Raw genomic sequence first — 23,344 nt, 5'->3', positions numbered from 1 at the left:
TTTGTTGTAATATCGGACAACGTTCGAGGGATATTCGACAAGAGCTAGAAACGATCGACGAAATGTAAAATCGAATATACAAACTTTTGCAATAAATAATAAATCATACTAGTTAATACGAATATTAATATTAAATGGTGTTTCGACGAGAATAATTAATCAGACGACTATTATTCGCCCGCCACAAGCTATTCTATTTCAAGTTCTTTTAATTTATTACACGGTAATCGAATGGGAATTAATTCATCGTTTTAAATTATTCAGAGAAAGAGAAAGTACGTCAAACACGAAATTAGCAAAATTGGTTTCGATCCGGAAATTCATTAAAGTACGTGAATTCTTTATCAACCACGTACACATATACAACAGTTGCATTCTAAAGGTACATCCGAATGCGAGTACCTTTGCTCGTATACACTTCTGAAGAATAAATTTTCTCTGCAAACAATAACGTTAGAATTTCTACGCGAAATATCGCGAGCAGCACCGTGGTCGCGATGCAAATCGATTCGGCGATTATTCGATTCCCTTTACGTTTTCGAGCTGTAACACTGACACTGCGCCGCCGGCTTATCGACATTATGCTGATTTCCCAAGTGAATCGCGTCGCGCGCGCGGTTTGTCGCAAGAAACCCGTTGAAAATCGCGCGACAAACGACGCTTTTCCACCTAGCTGAAATCTTTCACGATCGAACGATCGCTGCTTTTTCGTGGCCCGACTATGGTTTTCTTCTTTCGTTTTTACGATATCGTCGACTCTATCCAATTCTTCAACCTTTCCTACGTTACAACCTTACGAGTTTCATCTACTACTCGTACAGTTATTTCCAAAACTTTTTTGTCATCGAAATTCCAGTCGAAAAGAATTGTTCAAACGTTTGCAAATATTTTCCACGGACAATGAAAAATTCCGAATCGCGTCGATTTCTTCCATTCGTCAACCTGCGCTATATCACAATCTCACAAAACCTCATCTACTATTTTCGCAATTATTTCGAAAACTCCTTCGAAAAACAATTCCAGAGGAATGAAACATTCGATCCTTTCCAATTCTTGGAAAAATCTTGGAAAAATCATCTGTTATTCCCAAAACTAATTTTCGAAATCGCTCGAAAAGGAAAAAAGAAGAAAAAAGATTAAGAGAGGTAAAGAGTAATTTCAAGCATTTTTCGCTCGCCGATTTTCTAGGAGGATAATGAAAAAGGAGGCGTTCCTTCTCAAGGCGAGGCACGGTTCTCGTGACGGTGAGATCGCGATCTTGGCGAAAGCCTCCTTTAAAGCCTTATCGACTTTCGGAAAATTAAGGTTAGCGTGCAATACACGACCAGCCATCGCGCCTAACTCCTCCTCTCTCAAGAAATTAATCCACACCGGACTCTTACCAATCTTTCGAACGCCTGCTGCGGAATAATCCTCGCGTCCATCCTGTTAAAAAGGACTCGCGATCGCGCGATATTGCGCGACCTTCGTGAAAACCCCTGTCACATATCTCTAGTGATATTTCGAGGAATTAAGTAAGTTTAAATTCAGTTCAAATAGCATGAAATGTTCTGCATTCTAAATTTTCTTATTTTCATTTAATCTACCTTTGAGGATCTCGAAGAAGAATGAAGTTGGAGATTGATCGGATATCAGATTTTTCAAGCCTCCTGTATTATTATTATGTTAGTGCACGTACAATGTTATTTATAAACTAATAAATAAGTTAATAACGAAAATCATTCATCGTCATTCTTACTATAAACTTTCTTAACATCTAATATATGTTATTTCTAAAGGAACTTCTTTTGTTTCAACGTGGCTGATAATCTACAATCGATAAATTCAGATTTCGAAAAATGAATATCTCGTATGCATCAAGCTATCATTACATACCATAATAAAAAAAAAAGCATGTTGTAGTTTTATTATCATAATTACAGTTCCCTGGAAATTAGCTGACGTGTTTTATATTAATTTTTTGTAGTTTTTAAAACTCGAGAAATTTTCAACGGCGCAAAGTCACCAATTTAACAAACTCGATAAATCAGCACGACTTCTTTCTCAACTTTATTTCACAGGGTTTATCCGGAAAATTACGAGCAACGTAGAGAATTACTACGAAGTTTATAAAAGTCTGGAATAAGCGTCGAAAAACTGGGAAGTTGATGGCGCAGCGGCTTAAAAGCAAGGCCAGAAATCATTTGTTTAATCTCCGGTGCAATTTATCAGTCCTCTAGATTAGTCCTACACCCGTTGAAAAAATATAATTACCTCCATTAATTTATCGCGATCGCTGCAAACGTTTCGCGTCCGCCATTTCTCTGTGGATCTTCCGACGGTGAACGGATCTCGCGACAGGAAACGAGTATTAGAAAAACAAGCAGCCAAAGCTCGATAAGCGGTTGGCTGAGCTCTGTCACGAACGAAATCGTGCCACCTTATCGAGCGATTTATCTTCCCGCCAGCAATTGAATATCGAGCTTCCCTCTGACACGAACCGGAACTGTTTCCAGCTTACGTCCGCGTAAATACTATGCATCAAAATTCTCGAGACGAAACGAGAACACGATGGAGAACGATACTGAAGGAAATGTCGAGTTTGTTCGAGAGGAGTGAGACGAGTATTTTCGCAAGAACTGCGTTATCAGGATTCTTAAACGAATGAAGAGATCTCGGTCTTCGAGACTCTCAACAGGGCTGTTGATGCGAGAATTATGATATTCTCGCGCCTTGGGTCGTTAGAAGCCAATTAACGCTGGCGAAACGTTTTGTGAAAATTATGAGAGCGCGCGACGTTGTTGAGCTGAAATCGAGTTTAAGATAATTCGAGTAGGGAATAGCGTCTTTCGAAGTAATTTGGAGTATTTTTTTAACCGTTACATTCTATTCCTCTCGATCGGTAACCTGAAGTTTCTGCAATTTAATAAATCTCCCAGAATACTGTTCGAATAAATGAACTAATTACTCTCTGTAATCAATATTAGATTTCTAAAATTTCGAGATCTCTGAAACGGAATAAACTTTCCAGGATATTAATTAAGCGAGGGGAAATATAGACGAACGTGCTATTCCTCTAACTGGTCTCAAAATTGTCTAATTTCGGGGTTTCTCAAATTGAATTAATCCTCTAGAATATTCGTTAACCGAAAGGAAACATACACGAGCTGTGTCCTATTTTCTCTAACGAATATTATAACAGGATTTTCTAATTCCGACATCTCACAGATTACATGGATCTATTCTGATCTGAATCGAGATTTATCAAATTGAAGAAATTCTTTAGAATATTCACTATTTGAAAGGAAATATATATGAGCTATATCCTGTATTTCCTAACGAATATTATAACAGGATTTTCTAATTCCGACATCTCACAGATTACATGGATCTATTCTAACCTGAATCGAGATTTATCAAATTGAATAAATCTTTAGAATATTCACTATATGAAATAAAATATAAATGAGCCATGTGCTGTATTCCCTAACGAATATTATAATAAGATTTTTGAATTCTGACCTCGGAGATTTTATAGATAATTCTGACCTGCATCGATATTTATCAAATTGAATAAATCTTTAGAATATTCACTATATGAAATAAAATATAAATGAGCCATGTGCTGTATTCCCTAACGAATATTATAATAAGATTTCTGAATTCTGACACGTCTGAGATTTTATAGATCCACTCTGACCTGCATCGAGATTTCTCAAATTGAATAGATCCTTTAGAATATTTACTATTTGAAATGAAGTATATATGATTTCTAACAGTAGAATTTCCTAATTCTGAATGTTCAGAGATTACACTTGTAAATCAAGACGAAACTTCAAACTCAGACCATATTCTCCTATTGATAATATTCGAAGGTAGAAGGGACAGCTATACTTATTCGATAATTTAAAACGGAACTGCAGTCTAGGATCGACTAGAATCGATTCAGTGCGCGTAAATAAGACGTAGCCGGTAATAGATGCGATCTTGAGATGACTAATTGGCCTAGAGCGTGATTAATTGCGGTACCTGTCGCGCGAAGTAACTATCGAGAGTTCCGATCGCTAATTCTGCGATTCCTTCGACCATCAAACATCGTGAATCACATTCAAACTCCAATTGAACGTTTGTAAAACGATCTATGACGATCGGTGATCTTGAAACGATTAGTTAACAGCCGGGTGCGAGGCACGGAGTAATTAACGTTAATTTCCAAGTGTGAGCGTGTGCTATGAGCGATACGAAGACTACCAAGATAAGAATATTAATCATGCGACGAGTAAAACACGCGGTTGAGCAGCGTCTTACATAGAAAAACGAATGTAGACCAGTTTGATTAATTTCCAAGAAACTTTGTAACGATGATGATGATCTTCTCAATGAACGATAATCTGGCGAAGTTTTTAACGTATCCACGTGTATATCTAACGAAGTTTTTGCAACCCAACTTTTTATGGCGCACAGATTGCTGCTCTGAAAGTTCCACGAATTTCTTAAATTTTTATCAACGATAAAAAGACCGAATATTTTTCGTAATTATTTCCTTTAACGTTATGACGACCAGTTAACCATACTTTTATTCCAGAAAATTAATAAAACATCGTTTTTGTTATATTTCTGGAAAAATTCAATAATTTCGAATATTTGAAAAGCACGATATAAAGTCTAAACAGATAAATAGATGCGTACGGGCCAAGAGATTAAAATCACTACGTGTTCCATCGAATGTAACAACTTAAGAGAGAGAGAGAGAGATTAATTAAAAATTCTGTTATCTTAAAAGTCTTTATACGTAGAAATCTATCGACATAAGTCGATTATTGATATCTGTAGCACCAGTACCGAATTTAATGACGAAATTAGCAAACGACTCGACGCAAGTACGATCGAAAAAATATTTCCAATCTTTTGATCAGCGATATATATCGTATACAATGTACATAATTAACCTCCACGCATTAGGCTCGTTTGACTGGTCATCATAGCATTAATATCTATTCGAAAATTGCAAAATACAATTCGAAGAACAGGAACAGGTGATTACCAGTGAGCCCTAGCATCGCGAAACAAGAAAGAAATGGCAAAATGTGCAATTCGTCTGTGTACGAGTCACGTGAACCGATAAACATGATAATTAAGCAGATAATTGGTGTGTGCACGGCGACGATGTGTTGGTGTGGCTAAACGTGTGTGTAGAAAGTGTTAAAGGACTGTAATTAGAGTGGTCGTCGGAGGGTCGAATGGGGTTGGGGGATGACGAGAAATGAAGGAGAACGAAGATAGAGGAAACTCGAAGAATATTTGAAGTTGAACCGAAGCTGGCAAACAGCGATATAAAAGCGCACAAAACAATACGAGATTCAAGATTATATATATATATGTATATTATATGTATATACATATAAGTAAAGATAGAAATAGAGAGAGAGAGAGAGAGAAGGTGAGTTTTAAGAGACAAGGAGTATGTTCGTAGGTTTGTGACTTTTCTTTCTAGTATGGTGTATATGAGTTTTGTGTGTGTTTTTGCGATGAAAGTGGCACGAGAGATCTTTTTCTTCGTCTGTCTACGCGTTCGGTAGTTTGCATCCTACGTTTCTCCCCCTCGTTTAAATTTTCTCACTCACTTACTCGCTTTTTCTGTCTCTTTTGTTTTATCGAAGGGAAATAATTGGGATTGTTGATTTACAGAAGAGGTTCGAGGAATTCCAAGGCTCGGTTATTTTCAATTGGTCAGCGGAGATGGTTTTCTGAAACGGAAGTTTTCTTACACGTTGACTGTCATGACGTTACCAAGTAAAATAAATAGAAAAGAAGTAACATAGTTAATTAGAACATAGTTAATTAGATAATACCATCGAATAAAAACTGTGCTATTTAATAATTGATAGTTTTCATTATATACACGTAATACGTTACGAAGAGCAAGTGTCACGGTTTTCTACGTTGAGAAACTTCGATTTATGATTTTCAAGGCAACTGCGAATTTTTACGAACGTAACTAGAGAAATGGAATCTACATGAAAATTTGCTTTGTCCTGTATCCATTACATTTTACCATATTCTGTGTAATATATTGCGTACATTTTTGGATATTCCAATTTCCCACAAATGACAATCAACGAACTAAAGATATTTGATAAGAACGTGTATGTTCCAACTATGATCGAAACAACGTAAATTATTTTTAATATAAGTCTTCTCGATCATTCCACTACTTCCTGCTTTTAAAATTAATAAAACGTAAAGACCATATACTAGGAAATCATCGAATACTTAAGTCTTTAAATAATTATTTCTGCACGATCAGATCTCGCATTCAAACTCGCACGTACGAAAGGGAAAGGAGTATCTGTGGAAAGTGAATGGAAATAGGTCGTCGAAGGCGGAGAGAGTAAAAAAGAGAGTGAAAAAGGCAGAGAATAAAATTGCAACGAGAAGAGCCAAACGACACGTGAGACTGGAACACCGAACAAAACGGTTGGTGAGATCGAAAGCAGCATTTCTCTATCCTAAGACACATACGTGAGTAATAAAAGAGGTAGAAGCATGGGCCGTTTCATTAATACCTTCGACTTCGCCTAGACAAAAGCGTGCGACTACTATTTACATATATAATAATGATATAACAATCAGATAGAGGTACGTACGTACATGTACAGGTGTTATGTATAAATATGTGAACAGAGTGTGTATGTGTGTGTGTGTATGTGTGTGTGTCTTCTATATGTTCTGTGCTCGTGTCTTAATATACATATACGTATATAATATTCATTATATAATAGAGAGAGAGAGAGAGAGAGAGAGAGAGAGAGATACTTAAGAAACTTCGGAAGATGCAATGGTAATATAGATATGTACGGTATCATGCTGTTTGCGTTGGATTGTGACATGCAAAATGTCTGCTTCTAAATGTTAGAATACGATTTTTCCCCATGAAATATTCTTTCGATCGTTCGGGCATTGACAAGTGAAAAAGTTCAGAAACATTTTTCGATCATTGGCAAACAATTAATTCGTAGGTTTCTGTTAAACAAACTTTTTTTCTAAGTCTAACCAGCGATACTAATAACATTCTACTTATAAAATTCTGAACAATTTCGTACAATTGTAACAACTTAAGAAAGAAAATAAGAAAAATTATATCTTCCCCGTTAACGAAGAAGAAATTCAACAATGAACGAATTCACGGGAATCAGCCATTTTTCTTATCGCAATCCAACACTTGCAGGTGGATTAGTAAAACGTCGCGGCAGTGTCTGTGAACCACAATACGGCGTGTAGCGAGACTAATTAACAAAAAGTGATGTCTCTCTCGAGAAAAAGTTCGAACGCAGGTCTCAGTTTGGAAAGATCGATTCCGATCTCGACAGGCAAGCCGTTATCAATCGTTTTTGGTTAGTTCTCACTACTATCGTCTCCTGCTTTTGCCTCGTCTCTAATATCTAAATTGTGTGTGTATGTACGTGTGTGTGTGTGTATGTGGGTGAGTGTGTCTGTCTCCTTTGTGCGTAATATGTTTTCTCTGTGTATAGAAGTGTACGTGTGTGTATACGTGTACCGGCCTTGAAACGCCTTGGGAAACTCATCAGAGAAAGAGAAAGAGAAGGATAAGAATGGAGGTTGGTTAGATGTAGCTTCGGAAAAAATGAGGTGTGACAAAGTTTCATCAAATCAAATGGGCAGCATCTCCCGAGGGTCTCCTCCGCGACCGGAAGTGGCGGCAGCCGGCTCACCGGGTGCACCGTGTGTCCGCTGCTGCGTCCATTTTGAAACGATCTAATTTTTTTTCTTTTCTTCTACCATTAATTTCTCGAGCTCGCTTTTAAAATGACTGCTATTATTATTATTATTATTATTATTATTATTATTATTGATCTCTGCTATTGCTATTATTATTTCTTTCTTTAGCCCTGCTGTTCTCCTCGGATTTATACGACATGAAACGAGTGTTATATTTCAATTGATTCTTAAAAACATTGTTAGCAGAATATTTTCTGGATGGTTTATAAATAATCGGTATTGTTGTTCACTATGATTTTATGCCGCCTTTTATGTACTCCGTTCTTCTATGAATAAATTATTCTAAAAATAAGAAGTATATCCGCAGGGAGGCAAATGTGAAGAAACGAGGTGAACATCAGGGTTAAACAATTCCTTTTGCATGTTTTTTTTTTTTTTTTTTTTGAGCTCATCGAGAATTTATATTCTTCACCGACGCAAGAGAAGATCGTGAAGGATACTACATGAAGCTTTTTAGCTGCCGTTTGCTTTCCTTTTTCTTTTCTTACGTTTTCTTTGCGTATTACAACTGTCCATAAGAAGTATTTGCACACTATCGTGTTTACCATAACACGTACATAATAATTAATTAATCCAGATTATACTAAATCTCTTCTTATCGTTTAGTAACGTTCGTACTATAAAAAAGGAATGTAGAAACTGATAAAAAAGAAAAAAAAGAGGAAGAAGCTTTATTTAAAAAAATGCAAGTGTGTGCAAGTACTTTTTGTAGCCACTGTAGCTTCGATTGAACTGTACAAAACGACGAGAAGATCGTCGAAAGGATCACAAAAAGAATCGTGGAGGCGATTCGCCATTTGTTCAAGAAAAAGGTGTCGCGTGTTTCTAAGGAGAAGGAGGAAGGAGATGATGGTTTTTGGTATTTTAGTTACTTTAGATACCACAGTTCGTCAAAAGCAGCTGCGAACACAGTTACGCAAGGTGCACCGAGCTGCCTTATAACCAATGGGAGCTAAATAATGATAAAATGCGGAATGCTAGCTAGTAAAAATGCAATAGCTCGTCTAACAACTACGAGAACTAACACCATTGGTTATATTATGGTATGTATGTACGTGTCACTGGCACATACTCAGCGCGAGACAAGTGCGCCAACCGACTACCTTCGAACTTCGAACTATCACCACCTTTTATACAATTATACAAAATTATCTACTTTTTATCCAATTATATCACTTTGTACCAAAATTGTCTTCATTTGTATTTTTATTTCACGTATACCTCCTTCTATCCCCCTCCCTTTTTTCCTCCTTTTCCAGTAACTTTTACGAGAAACAATCTTATTATCGAAAAAATGAAAAGAAAAATGGTAAGTCGATTAGCGCTCTCCTCCGCGCCGGTCTCAAAGTATCTCTTCTCCAAAATGCTGCACTTCATTAGGGATGCCACATTCCATTTACATTGACGAAGCTTTCGAGAAAAGGTCTCTCTCACAGACTCGCGCGATCATCACACACTCTCTCGTTCGCCTTAGCCTAATCCTTATTTCATGATATCCTTAGTCGAACGTCAACATCTAGCTCGTGTCTCCGTTAAAATAATCGTCGTTAATCGACGATTATTTCACAAAGAAATCGAGTCGATGTCGAACGATTTTACTAGGTTAACACGAAGAATACGAATAACTTAAATCCGTGACGGGATCCTTTAGTATCCTAAAGAGCAATTTCATCGAATACATGGATTAAATTTCTCTAATCTTTTCTCTGGAAATTAATAATCACGATATATACTCTGGTTTCTACTTTACACAATTATCGAATTGCTTCTACTTATTTCTCCTTCCTTCTTTTCTTGATTTTTTTCCTCTCTATTTTTCTTGCCAATTGCGTGTAGATTTCACATCGAGGATCCCGTCACGTCCTCGCGATCACTTAAATGCTAAAAAGCGATGGCAACGCGTTCACCGTTGTCGCGCATATTTCTTAGAGAATGTCGCGGCGGCATTTCAATTTGCAATGCAAAAAGTGCGTCGCCTGGTGCCATTGTCGAGTCGTTGGATCTCTGACGCGTAATGAATGCCGACTTGTACTTCCAGTTAAACGCATCGACGGAGGTCGCTTTTCTGCAATTTATCTCGGCTTTCCTATCGACCGATTTCCCGTTACTTCCGCTCGGCCAAGGGCTCTTACACAACTCTGTACTGTCCCGATTCCTAGAATTCGGTTCTTAGCGTGTCAATTTCTCGAATGTTTTCTGTTATGGTAGCTCACGTTCTTCGAATTCACAATTTACTCGAGTTCTACCAAGAATAAAAAATGTTCTACGTACGTATAACAGCGTAATGGATATTTTCCGACCTTCAGATTAGAAAACAGCCTGTGAGTACCATTATCCAATAGTACCAGACTGGAGACGATAGAATTTAACTAAGCGTTAACCTACAACGTCATCGTGAAGAACGAAGACCTCGAACCTCGATAAAACTGTTGTAACTCAAACCACATTACGATCACCATACGCCTTAACAACGCAGTTCGATCCTGACTAGTACCACATCCAATGATTGATTAAAATTTGGTAAAAATGAAAAAAATGTTCAAGTAGTTGAACTAATTCTACGTTCATGGATAAAAAATTATCAGACGCGGTGGATGAGTATACTTCCAAATAGCCTAAATACTAACGAAACATTAAAAAATCCTCGATTAATCATAAAAATTTAAAATTAGAAAACGCCAAACTTTCAAATGGAAAAATGATTAAAGGCGACAAAACCGCAATTACTTCGATTTTTCAGGGGACCTGGTTGGTTGGTTGAATTGGAGCGTGGCCTTTTATCGAGGCTCGGTTTATCCAGAATTCCGTGAAACTTGGCGCGACCAATCGGATCCGATCACGCGTCGCCAAGCGGCGAAAGAAAGAGGATGAAAAAAAAGCCGTTTCACGGATGCAGGATGATCGGTTGCTGGATAACTATCGTCAACGAGTTTAATTAATCCCCTTTCAGCATGCTGTAACTGGAACAGCTATATTCCGCTTTGGGATTGGCTGTTGCAACGACGGATGTGACTCGAGCTACACTTCCTCTCAGCATTCTACGCTACGATCGAAATAGACCTCCCTGTCGTGACCTAATAGCCAAGCATTAGCGATTGTCGTCGTCTTTCATTCGATTAGCGACTTCGATTGATTGGCTGCTCTCTGATAGAGCGACTATTAGGTTAATGAGTCTTTTATAATTGAAGGTCGGTGTCTAAACGTTTGGAAGAATCTCAATACGTCGATATAGTGTGTAATTAGGCAAAGTGGAATTTATTGTGCGACATACTAAGACTGCAAGTGCTCTGGATTCGTACTTTGCATCGATGCTTTGTACGTAACGTTAACGCTAGAAATAGCGTCTTTTAAAAATCTGTTTAAACGTTTCACACTGATCGAAGAACTGAAAGAAGTAAATTTCTAATTCAACGAGTTCACAAAAACCTGAAAGTTTCTATATCTCAATTCTATATCTCATATCAAATTCATCATTCACTGACAATAATCATTTGTCGCTCTAACTCTCGAATCTTAATCTTTCAAGCAAAAACGAACAAGTCATTCCGTGAAAAGAAGTCGGACCAAGTTTTTAGCACAACTCGACGGAATGATTCTTAATACAATTTACGGCACATTTGGCCGTTTCATTAAAGCCACTGGTAAAATAATTACCCAAACGCGAAAACTTTGAAGCACGTTTCGATTACTCGTCGAGCAACAATGAATTCCGCTCTTAGCGATTCGGCGAGAATAGTTTTGAATATGCAATATGCAAGCTTGGAAATTTCCATCGCGTCAAGTTTCTGGACCAGGGTCCTCGAAAATTCGTCTTCGAGCGGTGGAAAGTCCGTGAGAGGGCAAGGATGGTCGTGCCGCGTCTTGGAAAATCATTATTCGCGTTTTCGTTGCTGGAAATAATGGATTTCTGATCTAATTACGCCGGCCAAGACTCACTGCCGAAGAAGCATCCTTTTCTTTCTGGGAACTATTCGCCTTTTGTTATTGCTCCGCGTGAAACTTTCCACGCGATTTCATAATCTCGATGAACTTCGCCAAGTTTGATGGTGCGAGGAACAACGGGATCGTCCAACCAACTCCAATTAACCTCTTGGGAACGATGCACCGTTGCATTCCAATTTATATCGCGTTCGATACTTCTTCTTAAGATTCTCTGAGCAGAGAATCTAAAATATATCGATAGTAGCAGCTGGATGTTACGAATATTTCGATTAATACTGAAAATAAATGGGATTGATAATAGAAAGGTGAATAATTAATTGATGAATTATATGCAAATTTTTATCAACGTACCTGAATTCGAATTAATCGCGATGCTTGAAAGTGAAAGATGGAGTTGGTGTTTTTCTATGAAAATAAAATCGTATCGTTCGAAGTAATCGTACGAAGGAAGAAGAAGAGAAGCGAGTCTTCAAAGAACAACGAGATCAAAAATCAAAGTACCACGATAGTAAAAAGATTTTTCTTTGTTATTTGATATTTCATTATATCGACGAATATGGTTATTTTATACTTCGCCTATTTTACATTTTAAAGGATTCGTAAATACCAAGATAGTCCAATTGAAAATAAAAATGTCTATATCATCCAACGATATCTATTAGATTGTTCTGAAAGTGTCTTTCTTCCGCAAACGTGTTTCTTACAACAGTGTACCTTCGTACAAACGTGAAATCAGGTCTGTGAAATGTCATGGTGTTTATCTCAACAAAACGAAATGGATCGTACGTAATTCTACGAAATAATATAAAACGAAAAACGTTGTGCGTCTATTATTTCCTCATAAAACGCAAGAAACTTTTCCGGCAACCTAACATAATTCGAAGATCATCACGGTAGTAAGATTCTAAATGACAATCTCAAAATATTATCGTAAAGTCTGAAAATATACAAAAATATACGATACAAGAAAATAAAGCACTTGCATCGAGAATCCTTATGAGAAGATTCTAAACAACAATCTCAGAATGTTATCGCAAAGTCTGAAAATATACAAAAATATACGATGCAAGAAAATAAAGCACTCGCATCGAGAATCCTTATGAGAAGATTCTAAACAACAATCTCAGAATGTTATCGTAAAGTCTGAAAATATACAAAAATATAGGATGCAAAAAAATAAAGCACTCGCATCGAGAATTCTTATGAGAAGATTCTAAACAACAATCTCAGAATATTATCTCAAAGTCTGAAAATATACAAAAATATACGATGCAAGAAAATAAAGCACTTGCATCGAGAATTCTTATGAGAAGATTCTAAACAACAATCTCAGAATATTATCTCAAAGTCTGAAAATATACAAAAATATACGATGCAAGAAAATAAAGCACTCGCATCGAGAATTCCTATGAGAAGATTCTAAACAACAATCTCAGAATATTATCGCAAAGTCTGAAAATATACAAAAATATACGATGCAAGAAAATGAAGCACTTGCATCGAGAATCCTTATGAGAAGATTCTAAACAACAATCTCAGAATGTTATCGCAAAGTCTGAAAATATACAAAAATATACGATGCAAGAAAATAAAGCACTTTTCGGACAATATAATTTGAAGATCATTACGGTAGTAAGATTCTAAACGACAATCTCAAAATATTATCGCAAAGTCTGAAAATATACAAAAATATACGATGCAAGAAAATAAAGCACTTGCATCGAGAATCCTTATGAGAAGATTCTAAACAACAATCTCAGAATGTTATCGCAAAGTCTGAAAATATACAAAAATATACGATGCAAGAAAATAAAGCACCTGCATTGAGAATCCCTATGAGAAGATTCTAAACAACAATGCCAGAATATTATCGCAAAGTCTGAAAATATACAAAAATATACGATGCAAGAAAATAAAGCACCTGCATCGAGAATCCCTATGAGAAGATTCTAAACAACAATGTCAGAATATTATCGCAAAGTCTGAAAATATACAAAAATATAGGATGCAAGAAAATGAAGCACTTGCATCGAGAATTCCTATGAAAAATTATCCGCATTCGAACGGATCATTGTGATCGCCCCTGATACTTCTGGCACTAAAATTTTGAATTAGAATTGCGATAAAATCTCGCTACGGTCTTTCCTACAACAACAAAGATGATTGTTAGAACGATGCGAATTTATTTTTATAAGAAGATAATCTAGTGGACAATGGACGGGCGTGCGTGACATCGTTAGCGACCGATGCTATTGGGTTACTGGTACCGCCAGAGCTTGATGAAGTGCACTTGAGTGTACTTGACGCAAAGACGCTGAATATGCAAGCTCACCGGATGCCGGCTGTCGGCACGATGTATTACTGCGGATCTTATCCAGACCGCTGTCATCCATATTGAAACCTATTTGCATTTCAAACTCTCCTATACACTTGGAATCCTCTATGCCTCTCTCCCTTTATTCTCCTAGATCTCTTTTTTCGTCCTTCCTCTGGAAGCTTCGATTTTCTCATGCATAAACGAGCGACAATTAGAACTGCACGCTCGCGTTACTTCTGCCTGGTGTTTGATTCGATTCGCCGGAGAATCTTCAACGTGAGTCTAAGGAATTTGAATGTCGAGAGCTCTCGCGGAACATTGCGCGGCAAATTAGATCAAGACTATTGAATTTTGAGAGTGAACGCTGTAACTCAAAGTTACTCGATTACCTTACGAGATTAAAAATCCGAATGATTCGTTCGATTCGTTTCGCAGGAGAATCTGCAAGATGAATTTACGAAATTTAATTAACTCACTCGTTGCAGACATTGCGCAGAAAATTGAATTGCAATCGGCGAATTCTAAGAACAGACAGACATCGAAACTGCAAGTTATACAATTGCAATCTCGCAAGCTAAATAACCCAAGTTCTGATTTACGATTCGATAAGAACAGAAAGCTTTATCATCGTCAATAAGGACAGAATGTTCAATATCAAACTTCGTATCCTCTCAATCGAATAATCAAATCAAATAACTGCGAGAACCGTCTCTTCCATCTCCGATATCCGTATCTAACCGCTGCTCTTTGTCACGCACTCCATATCTCTAGTAGAAAAGTTTCAACAATCCGGAGGAACGTTCCACGACAGACTTGACTAACGACAGAACCTCTACCCTTCGACAGAAGCAATTTCGTCGTCTCATCTCGCGATACCCTTAATATTTCATTCCTCACGCAGCCACAATTTTCAAGCGCGACCTTCTTCCCTTTAGGCTACACCTAAGCCGATAATCCCGCAACTCGGTACAAGAGAACAGGGAATAAAACGAAGCAGTCACGACAACTTTGCAACCAGGATCAGAGAAATCACTGGAGACGCGGTTCTTGACAAGGCAGATCGCTCGACAATGGCACCGACGGTTTTACGCTACGCTTGGGGGTAGTTTAGGGTACGCGAACGTTTCTCGTCGCCATCGCGCTGCAAAAGAACGAACGACGAAGGGACGCAGCCACACGATCCAGTTTTCACTTTTCTTCGGTTTTCAAACCCACCTGGCTTTCTTGCCTTTTCTTTTTTCTGTTTACTTTCTGCAACTACAAACTTTCTGGAGGGATGAAACGACCCCCGTGGCGCTGCGTCTCTTCGAACGAATGATTACGGTCCCGCGACGTCCTCGTGACCAGGTTGTCTTTCTAGCTGAGTTTTTTTCAAAAGTTTTTCCATAAGAGAAATCGTGTCACGTTGGCGCGGTGATTATTTTATATTGTCAAGGGGCAAAACAGAAAAGAACGGGAACGCATAAAAGACGAGGAAGATTGGGAAAGTTAGAGAGGAAGAGAGACATAAAAAGGTTGTTCTCCACCATCAGATTGTGAAACTCGTGGATCGATTTTGGATTCTGTAAAGGAACTCGAGGGATAGTTCGAGCGAGAAACTCGTGAATCGAGCAAGTTGGAAGGAGGGTAGTTCTAGGGTGTTGGATTAACGTGGAGCGTAGAAACGAACTAGGGCCGGTGAGACTTCGAACGCGAATCCATCCTGGTGACGAGGATTTCGTGGCTAGGACACGGCTGTGTGTGTGGCTTAAGTCTAACTGTATTCTTAGGGGTGGGTTGACAGGGGTGGCTCGCAGCCTAGGGGCGACGTGAGCTTACCTTGCTTCCCCTTTCGTTAAATATGATTTCCACGTCGAGGATCGGCCCGAATTGCTGGAAAACAGAAAGCAATCTCTTGAGAATTCGTTAGAGTGTGTTTAATGAGATAAGAGCAAGAGGAAAATTTAATAAAACAACTCTATCGAGAACAATCCTTATCACGTAAAATATACAAGACTAAATAAAACTATATGTTCTAAAATTAAGCGTGATAATCTAAACTATTAAGATGAACTATTATCATAAGAATAGAAACTGGAAACATTTCAATGCTCGATAGAAGAATTATTTATTTATTCGTTCTTTTTTCTCATATTCATAGTTGTTATTAAATTTTAACGATATAAACCAGGTAATAAGATAATTATACGAAATAAATTAAGAATTTCCAAGGATTTCAGGTGGTAAAAATGAGACTTACTCCAAACATTGCCCTGAGATCAGGGTCTCGAAAACGGAAAGGTATATTGCTGACATGAAGGCGTTTTGGTTGACCTTTTAGATCGGAACCCTGTGTCGCTGTCGCAGGTGTAGTTGCACCTGAAGTGACAGGTACTAAAGCGCTGCCTTCGACGGCGCCCTCAGGATTGGTTTCGTTGCCAGCGGGTGTGGGTGCTGGTTGCTGGCCACCTCCTCCTGCAGCTGCAGCTGCCGCAGCCGCCACTGCTGCCTGAAACACCTCCGACTGTCGTCGAAGACCAGAGATAGTATCAGAATTATCGTGAACCTCGTATATTTGAGATTTGTCGTTTATATTCATAAGATATATATATTCAAAGGTATTTACAACGATTTATTAATAGACATGCGAGACTTTGTAAGAAATTTCAAGTGATTTTTAAAGATATGGACGTAAGATACTTTCGAATTTTATATGATTTTATTTCTTATACCAAGTGCTTCTTAAAAATATAAAGAAAACATCCTTTTACGTTTATTAAATTTTATATAACATTATGATATCTATCGTAGATTCTTAACTCCCAGCAATAATGATTTCTAACTTAAAGGTGATTTAGAAATTAATTATTAGTAACTATAATAATAATTATTAATCTATTCTATCATTGCACCATTGTAACTCCGCCAAACAATTCATTTGCAACAGACAGTGTTTCCTATATTCCCAATCGGAGCTTAACCAATCTCTATTCCTAACAAACGAAGAAAATCGTTAAACCCAAGAGTCAATTAACGAACGCAAATATTTTCTATTTCTTTATTCACGCCAATAATCCTCTACCTACGAAGCGGAAAATTCCAAAGCTCGACTTAATTGAATTCTCCGTAAATGCCTCTGACAATATTCGCAAAAAGGAGACAAGATGTTTGCTGCGAGGTTTAGAGACGCGATCGTTAGCATTCCGATTCCGCAAACGGTACAGAAGCCGCAAGTAGAGCCGGCTGTAAGTGGTCAGCCACACCGGCCGACCTTATCTCGTTCGCGCCACTAACGAGGCTAAGTGAACACACGTCGCGTATAGTCAGACGCAGCTGCCGTTGCGTGGAATTTCTGGCTGTGCTACTGAATACCGTTCCACCTTCAACTTTATCACGTCTGTCATTGCTTATACCGCCACGGTAACTATCCACGGTTACTGGAACTAAAGCAATTTCAGCCATGAGCCGGCTATTAATAAACACTTTGTTAGAACGACACGTTTCCTCTGGCTTCCGTAGAAAATAGATTACGGTGTCCTTTGTGACGAACAAAATTGGGCGGAATATGACTACAAATTGTCGATGTAATATCACGCTAACTTTCAAGGTTAAGTTGCTATTAAATTATTGCAACGATATTAAAAAGCCGATAAATTAGAAATTGAAAGTTATAAACTTCTTTCTTACAATTTTACGTTGAACTGAGCAATCCGGTGATTGTATTTTCTAAAATTCGTTTGGAAAATTTTATTTCTTACGCTCTTGTAATAGAAATTATAAAACATTTTCTATTATTTTTATATGGATATATTTTTATATTATATATAGATATAATATAGATATATTTATTATTTATTATATTATATAGATATATTTTATATATTTATTTTTAATAGAGGATTTATTATTTTGATAACTCGTATCTTATGGCTCGTAAAATTTTGTTGATGGCTTCAAGTACACGCATAATAATAATCAATTATTATTCTCGTTCTAATCACAGAATTCCTACTTTTTCAAGTTTCTACGTTAGAATTATAAAATTAGCAAGCTACGTAATAATATTCCAGTTCAATTTTCATTAATTTTGTACCTTGATTAAAATTTCATTCGCGTAGCAGCATATCGAAATCTACTATTCTTTCGATTAATTTCGTAGCAAAGGACGACGTTGCTTCAACGTCGAGCACCGGACTCATCGAAGACGAGTTTGATGCCACGTTTCAAGAACGCGGCAGACGTAATGAAATTTAGATAGGCCAGAGAGGCTAGAGACTGGCTCCTTCCCTCTCCGTGGGAGACTCACGAATTATTCATTGAGCATCGACGATGCCCACCGATGCCCGATACTATCAGAGATTAGGGTTTGCAGAGGGAGCCTTCGATACGCTTTCAGACGTATTCTACGACGTGGGTAGCTTGTATCACGGTGGATTAAAACTTTGTTTGCTCGAGCCTTTGGGATAAAGAGGATAGAGTGGCAGCGACAGAATGGAAGAATGACGGTCACCTCGATGGCTACTCGAAAACACCCTCGATCAGCTTTCTTTTTCGAGGACTTCTTATGATGAAATATAATCGTGTCATTGATATTTTTGCGTATTCCTTTCTTATGGGTTTTTGTCTTATGGGTCTGGAACATTAATAAGATATCATAGGAATATTTCGATTATCCAACGAACATTTGGAATATTATCTTTGGTTTGCTTTATTTAGCGAAACACTTATGAACGAATACTAACATAAACAGAGAAAAATCGTTATCCTATCCGAAGGGAATAATTCTATCAAAATATTCTGCGTTTAATTTCCAATCGTTTCTTTAGGAAAATTAAAAATTTCCCAAATTTTTTTAGAAGATTACAGAATGATATTGGAGAGTTGCGACGAGATATGCGAGCTGAACGATTAATTGAAAAAATTCTGATTGAAGGAGTGACAGAAGGATACACGAGGCAAAAAACAGAAAGATCGTATATGAATTTTCCGCGTTTTTATCGCTCTTTCGCCTCCCGTCGGGGCTGTCGAAGCAGCTTGCGAAAACGAGGCCGATTGCGTCGCGTTTAATCGAACGAAATTGCCATTCCAGCTTTTTTTTATTGCTGCCTCGTTTCAATCCGCGCGGGAAAATTTTACGAGCGTCGGACACTCGTTTCAATTAGCCAAAATTATTCCAATTCGATGGGCGACAGACGAACCGTACACTGTTCCAATTTCATTAAAAATTTATCGTTTCTTGGATAGTTATAGATTTCTTTTCCCGTGTCTGTTTACAGCATTTGCGCTTAAATAAACATTTTCAGGATAAGTCTGTTTGGAAAAAGGAATATTTGTGAAAATATAAACATTATGATTGTCATTTATTTATTTTGTTTGCAGATAAATGGTAGACAAGTATTACTTTGCGTCTGAAAAGAGAAATAATTGACTAGAACAATTGTAAAGAAACCGAAGTTATAGAAGATTTTTATGCTTTCTACTAGGAAAATAAGACGTCTGAATGTGACAGGTGTATTTTTCAGCAAAACCGCCAGAGATTTTGAGGATCGAGTACTATTAACCCCGAAACGTTGGTAGATTGCCCGGGGATGGTCCTTCGACTGATACAAATAATAGGGATTTCTCTCTTCACTGGCAGGAATTTATCGTTCCCGAAAACTCCTGGCCATTTGTTTCTTCCCCAATTCCTTTAAAGAAGTAGCTACAAAAAGATACAGCGAGGGAATTGCGGAAACTCTGTCCAAGAACGGGCGTCGTTAGTCTTTCCAGTCTTCAATCGAACAACCAATTTCCTCTTAAATTTGCAAATTCGCCATACAAGTAGCTACACGGTCGCCTGTTTCTTATCAGTTTTTCAGAATAAATCAAAATCGAAATCGTCGTGTATGAAACTTAAAATTCAATCCTTTGATGCACAGTTTACCACACAAAAAAAAAAGATCAATATTCATAATAAATCAACATCCCACGTTTGAGCGCACGTTTTCCAACTTCATGGTACAACTATCTCAACCAATTACCCAACCCCCGGGAGTCTTCTTCCCTTCAAAACCTCGTGCTGGAAACAGTTTCGAGCGCGTACAACTCGAAAGCACGCGAAACTCTCGCGGAAGCCTTTCAACACGGGCGGCGGAAGGGTAAAGGGGGTGGATAATTCCATGCAAAACCCACGAAACATTTGAACTACTCTCGAGACGTCCGTATCGGCTAACGAGGCTCCGTGAAGAAGCGCGAATGGAAAAATTTTCGAGACATCGGCCGGTGGACTTTGCCCTACGGCCAGCTCACTCCACGCTGCCGATGAAACTGGATCGTCTGGATGCTTTTTCGTCGTTCAATGAACGACGCGACATCCGCGGGAACGCGGCCATTCAACGTGTTCGTTGAAAAGGAACTTTTAATTTGCGCCTCTGCACCACCGAGTGATTTGAATAGAGTCCTGGCGCCCGAGCGCCGTTCGACTTTTCGTATTGTGCGGCAAAACTGTGCGATACTTGCGCTGTCTCGCGATAATGGTTCTCCTACGACTAAAGGCTGTTTTTTCAAGATAATTTGCCTGCCAGGATCACTTGAAATTTGTTAAGAGAATAACGTTCGAGTGGGTGTTACAGTTTGGTTGAAGAGGCAGTTGAAGATCGTCGGAGAATAGTAAACGGCAGACACTGTTAGTGTATTCTTGTTGTGAAAGACGCTTTAAGATGGTTGGAAAATAAGATTTGAAGAATGAGCTGATACTTTACGTGATATGGCAATGGTTGGCCTGGAAGAGTCGAGTAATTTTTGGGATTAATTAATTTTTGGGATTAATTTGAGATATTTAGAGAATAATAATTGATGTTGTTGTGTGCGTTGGTGTTGTGGTTTTGTTGTGGATTGAAAAGGATTGAAAAATAAGGATGACGAGAAGACGGGATAATAAGAGTGGGAGGATTTTTATGATAAAAGGATTTAAGTTTGAAAGTAAGTTAAATGAATAAAAAGAAAGGGTTATCTCTCGGAATATAACAGAGCTTCATTTATCCGAGCTTCATTTGTTGGAACAATATTTTAGCCAGTTCCCAATTAACTCAGCTCCTTCTTGATCGAGTCCATTTATTCAAACGTGAACTTCTATTATTTGAATGGAGGAATTGTGGTTAAGGGGCAGAATTAATGAACTTCATTTGTACGAACTGTTTGTCTCTTGACAGTAACTTCAAATTAATGAAATTCTATCGTAGTCGATAGAATTTAAATATTATAGATTCTAACATTTGTATATCGTAGACGTGAGATTTTGTAATGAAAATTATGTTAAAAATAAGAATATTCATCCTTGTTTTAGAATAGAGATAAATTCGTCCGCAGGTTCTCTGAGAATATTTTTTCTCTCGAGATAAAGTTCAGCGCAAGGAGCCCTCGACGTTTCAAGCGGTTCTCAAAATTGCCTGACGACTCTCGAATTCTACAGAAAATTTCTAGGAGCAGCTCAGATCCCCCCCTTCGCGTGTGTCTCCTAGCGGATAGGATCTCAACTTTCCGAGATTCTTCCACTTCAAAAGTGACTCTCTAAGATCACCTAATCCTTAGATAGATCCTTAGTCCGAGGTAGATCCTTCGGTTCAGGAGTAAATTTTCGAAGACTGAGACTCAGAGCAGATCTCCAAAGTAGATTCCTAGAGAATCCCCTAGACGCGTGATTACTTTTCGTGTGCTTTCGATCGATTGCTTCAGAAAACGCTATCAAAGGCTGTTTTAGTCTCAAAGCAGCTCGACAAATCCCTGTCGTATTCTACATGATATCGCATATTTAAGAACATTCGAATTTCAAGCTACAAATAAACTTTCCAAAAGAGACGATCTCCAAGGAATCCTGATCGAACGTGAGCGTTGAGAAAGTTAACAAAAATATTTCGACAAAAAGAGTAGAACTCTCAGACAGTGGGGGATTTTCACGTTCTTTTATTCGAAAAATTCATTACAGACTAGACATTACAGAACAGTCGATATCTTTTTGAAATTTTGAAGCGTAAATCGACGTACAACGCAGTTATACTCTAACTGTGGCAATGAAAATGAACAACGAAACGCGAGGCTTGTAAGCAACGTAGCAAAATAGTACGAAGAAAATATTTTTAAAAATATATATTCAAGAGAACGCGTCAACATAATTATCCATCAACAAAGAAGATTAGCCACGAAGTGCGACACGTCTATAAATAATAGAAACCTGGCACGTACGATGTTTAAGAAGAGGAAAATCACGCGGGTCTGCATGCGCAAAATGGTCAGAACGAAATGCGGCTTTACGAGTCGCTGACTAACCGGCACCGGATAATTGAACAGACGAGCGACGAACAAAGCGACCACGTCGTCCGGAACCACGACATTGTTCGAAACTCTTCACGCTTGGCTCAACCATGTCCGAAATGCTCCGCGTGCACTTCGTTCGCCTGGGTTAATTAGATACGACTATTCGACAAACTGTCCTTAGAATCGCACGTCCTGAATCTTGCTCGAATCACGATAATTTACAGTCAGCTCCTACGATCGTTGTCTTTCGATTCTCGATGGTTCGCGTCTGTATGCGCGTGTATGTGTAAAACGATCCAGTTACTATAGACGTGCGTACAAAGTGGAACTTGCAAGTTAAAATTGGAAAATGGAGGATTTTAGTGGCAATCGATAGGCTGATTGGAGGAAGAATGTTCGATGGAATTTGGCTGATTAAGAAGTAAGAATTTCATTGAAAAACTCTTCCACAAGGATGTGATAATAGAAAGAAAGGAGGGATGAATGGAGAAATAAAGAAGAGCGTGTTCTCTTCGGAGTCTGTTAGTGGAGATTTACGAGTAAGACTAATTTGATCATTCGATGACAAATTTCCTCCTGCATCTTTTTCTGTTTAACTTTTGCAAGTATACTATACCTTCTAACTCTATTCCGTCAGAGAAACTGACTTCGAATTCTCAATCCACTTCATCTCACACCTCGTGTTCATTTTCCCTTTTCTTCGCCTCGAATCTTTCATTCTAATCCTATCATTTTTCCACCCTACAACCCGAGTCTCCACCGTAGCCTAAACTGAACCGGCTTCCAAACATGAGCAAGTACCTACAGCGTTCAGAAACTAAATTTATCTGCGATTTTTTCAAATTAGAAACATTGTCGCTTATATTACAATTCCTGCCCGGAATTACAAATTGTTATCTAGTTTCTAACAGCGCAACTCGCAACAGACTTCTCGTTTCACTTCGTCCTACGTTCCCTTCCTTCAGCCTTTCGCTCAAATCGCCCATTTTTCCAGTCTGCGAGCGAAAGCTGCACCGCGCTTTAAACTGAACAGGC

The 23,344-nt window shown here is 38.1% G+C and overlaps 1 protein-coding gene across 8 annotated transcripts in view; it reads right to left on the bottom strand.

Moving 5' to 3' along the window:
• LOC117154049 (RNA binding protein fox-1 homolog 2) overlaps positions 1-23,344 on the bottom strand; it is a 330,394-nt gene that overhangs the window by 86,256 nt on the left and 220,794 nt on the right. For all 8 annotated transcript variants that reach the window (XM_076617305.1, XM_076617307.1, XM_076617311.1 and 5 more), the window contains 2 exons: positions 16,278-16,541; positions 15,857-15,910 (listed from right to left, as the gene is read on the bottom strand). In XM_076617305.1, the coding sequence (XP_076473420.1) occupies positions 15,857-15,910; positions 16,278-16,541 (318 nt within the window). The remainder of the gene's footprint in view (positions 1-15,856; positions 15,911-16,277; positions 16,542-23,344) is intronic.

Source organism: Bombus vancouverensis, chromosome 3, assembly GCF_051014615.1.
Source record: "Bombus vancouverensis nearcticus chromosome 3, iyBomVanc1_principal, whole genome shotgun sequence".
NCBI lineage: Eukaryota > Metazoa > Arthropoda > Insecta > Hymenoptera > Apidae > Bombus > Bombus vancouverensis.
This window is presented reverse-complemented; position numbering and strand designations above follow the sequence as displayed.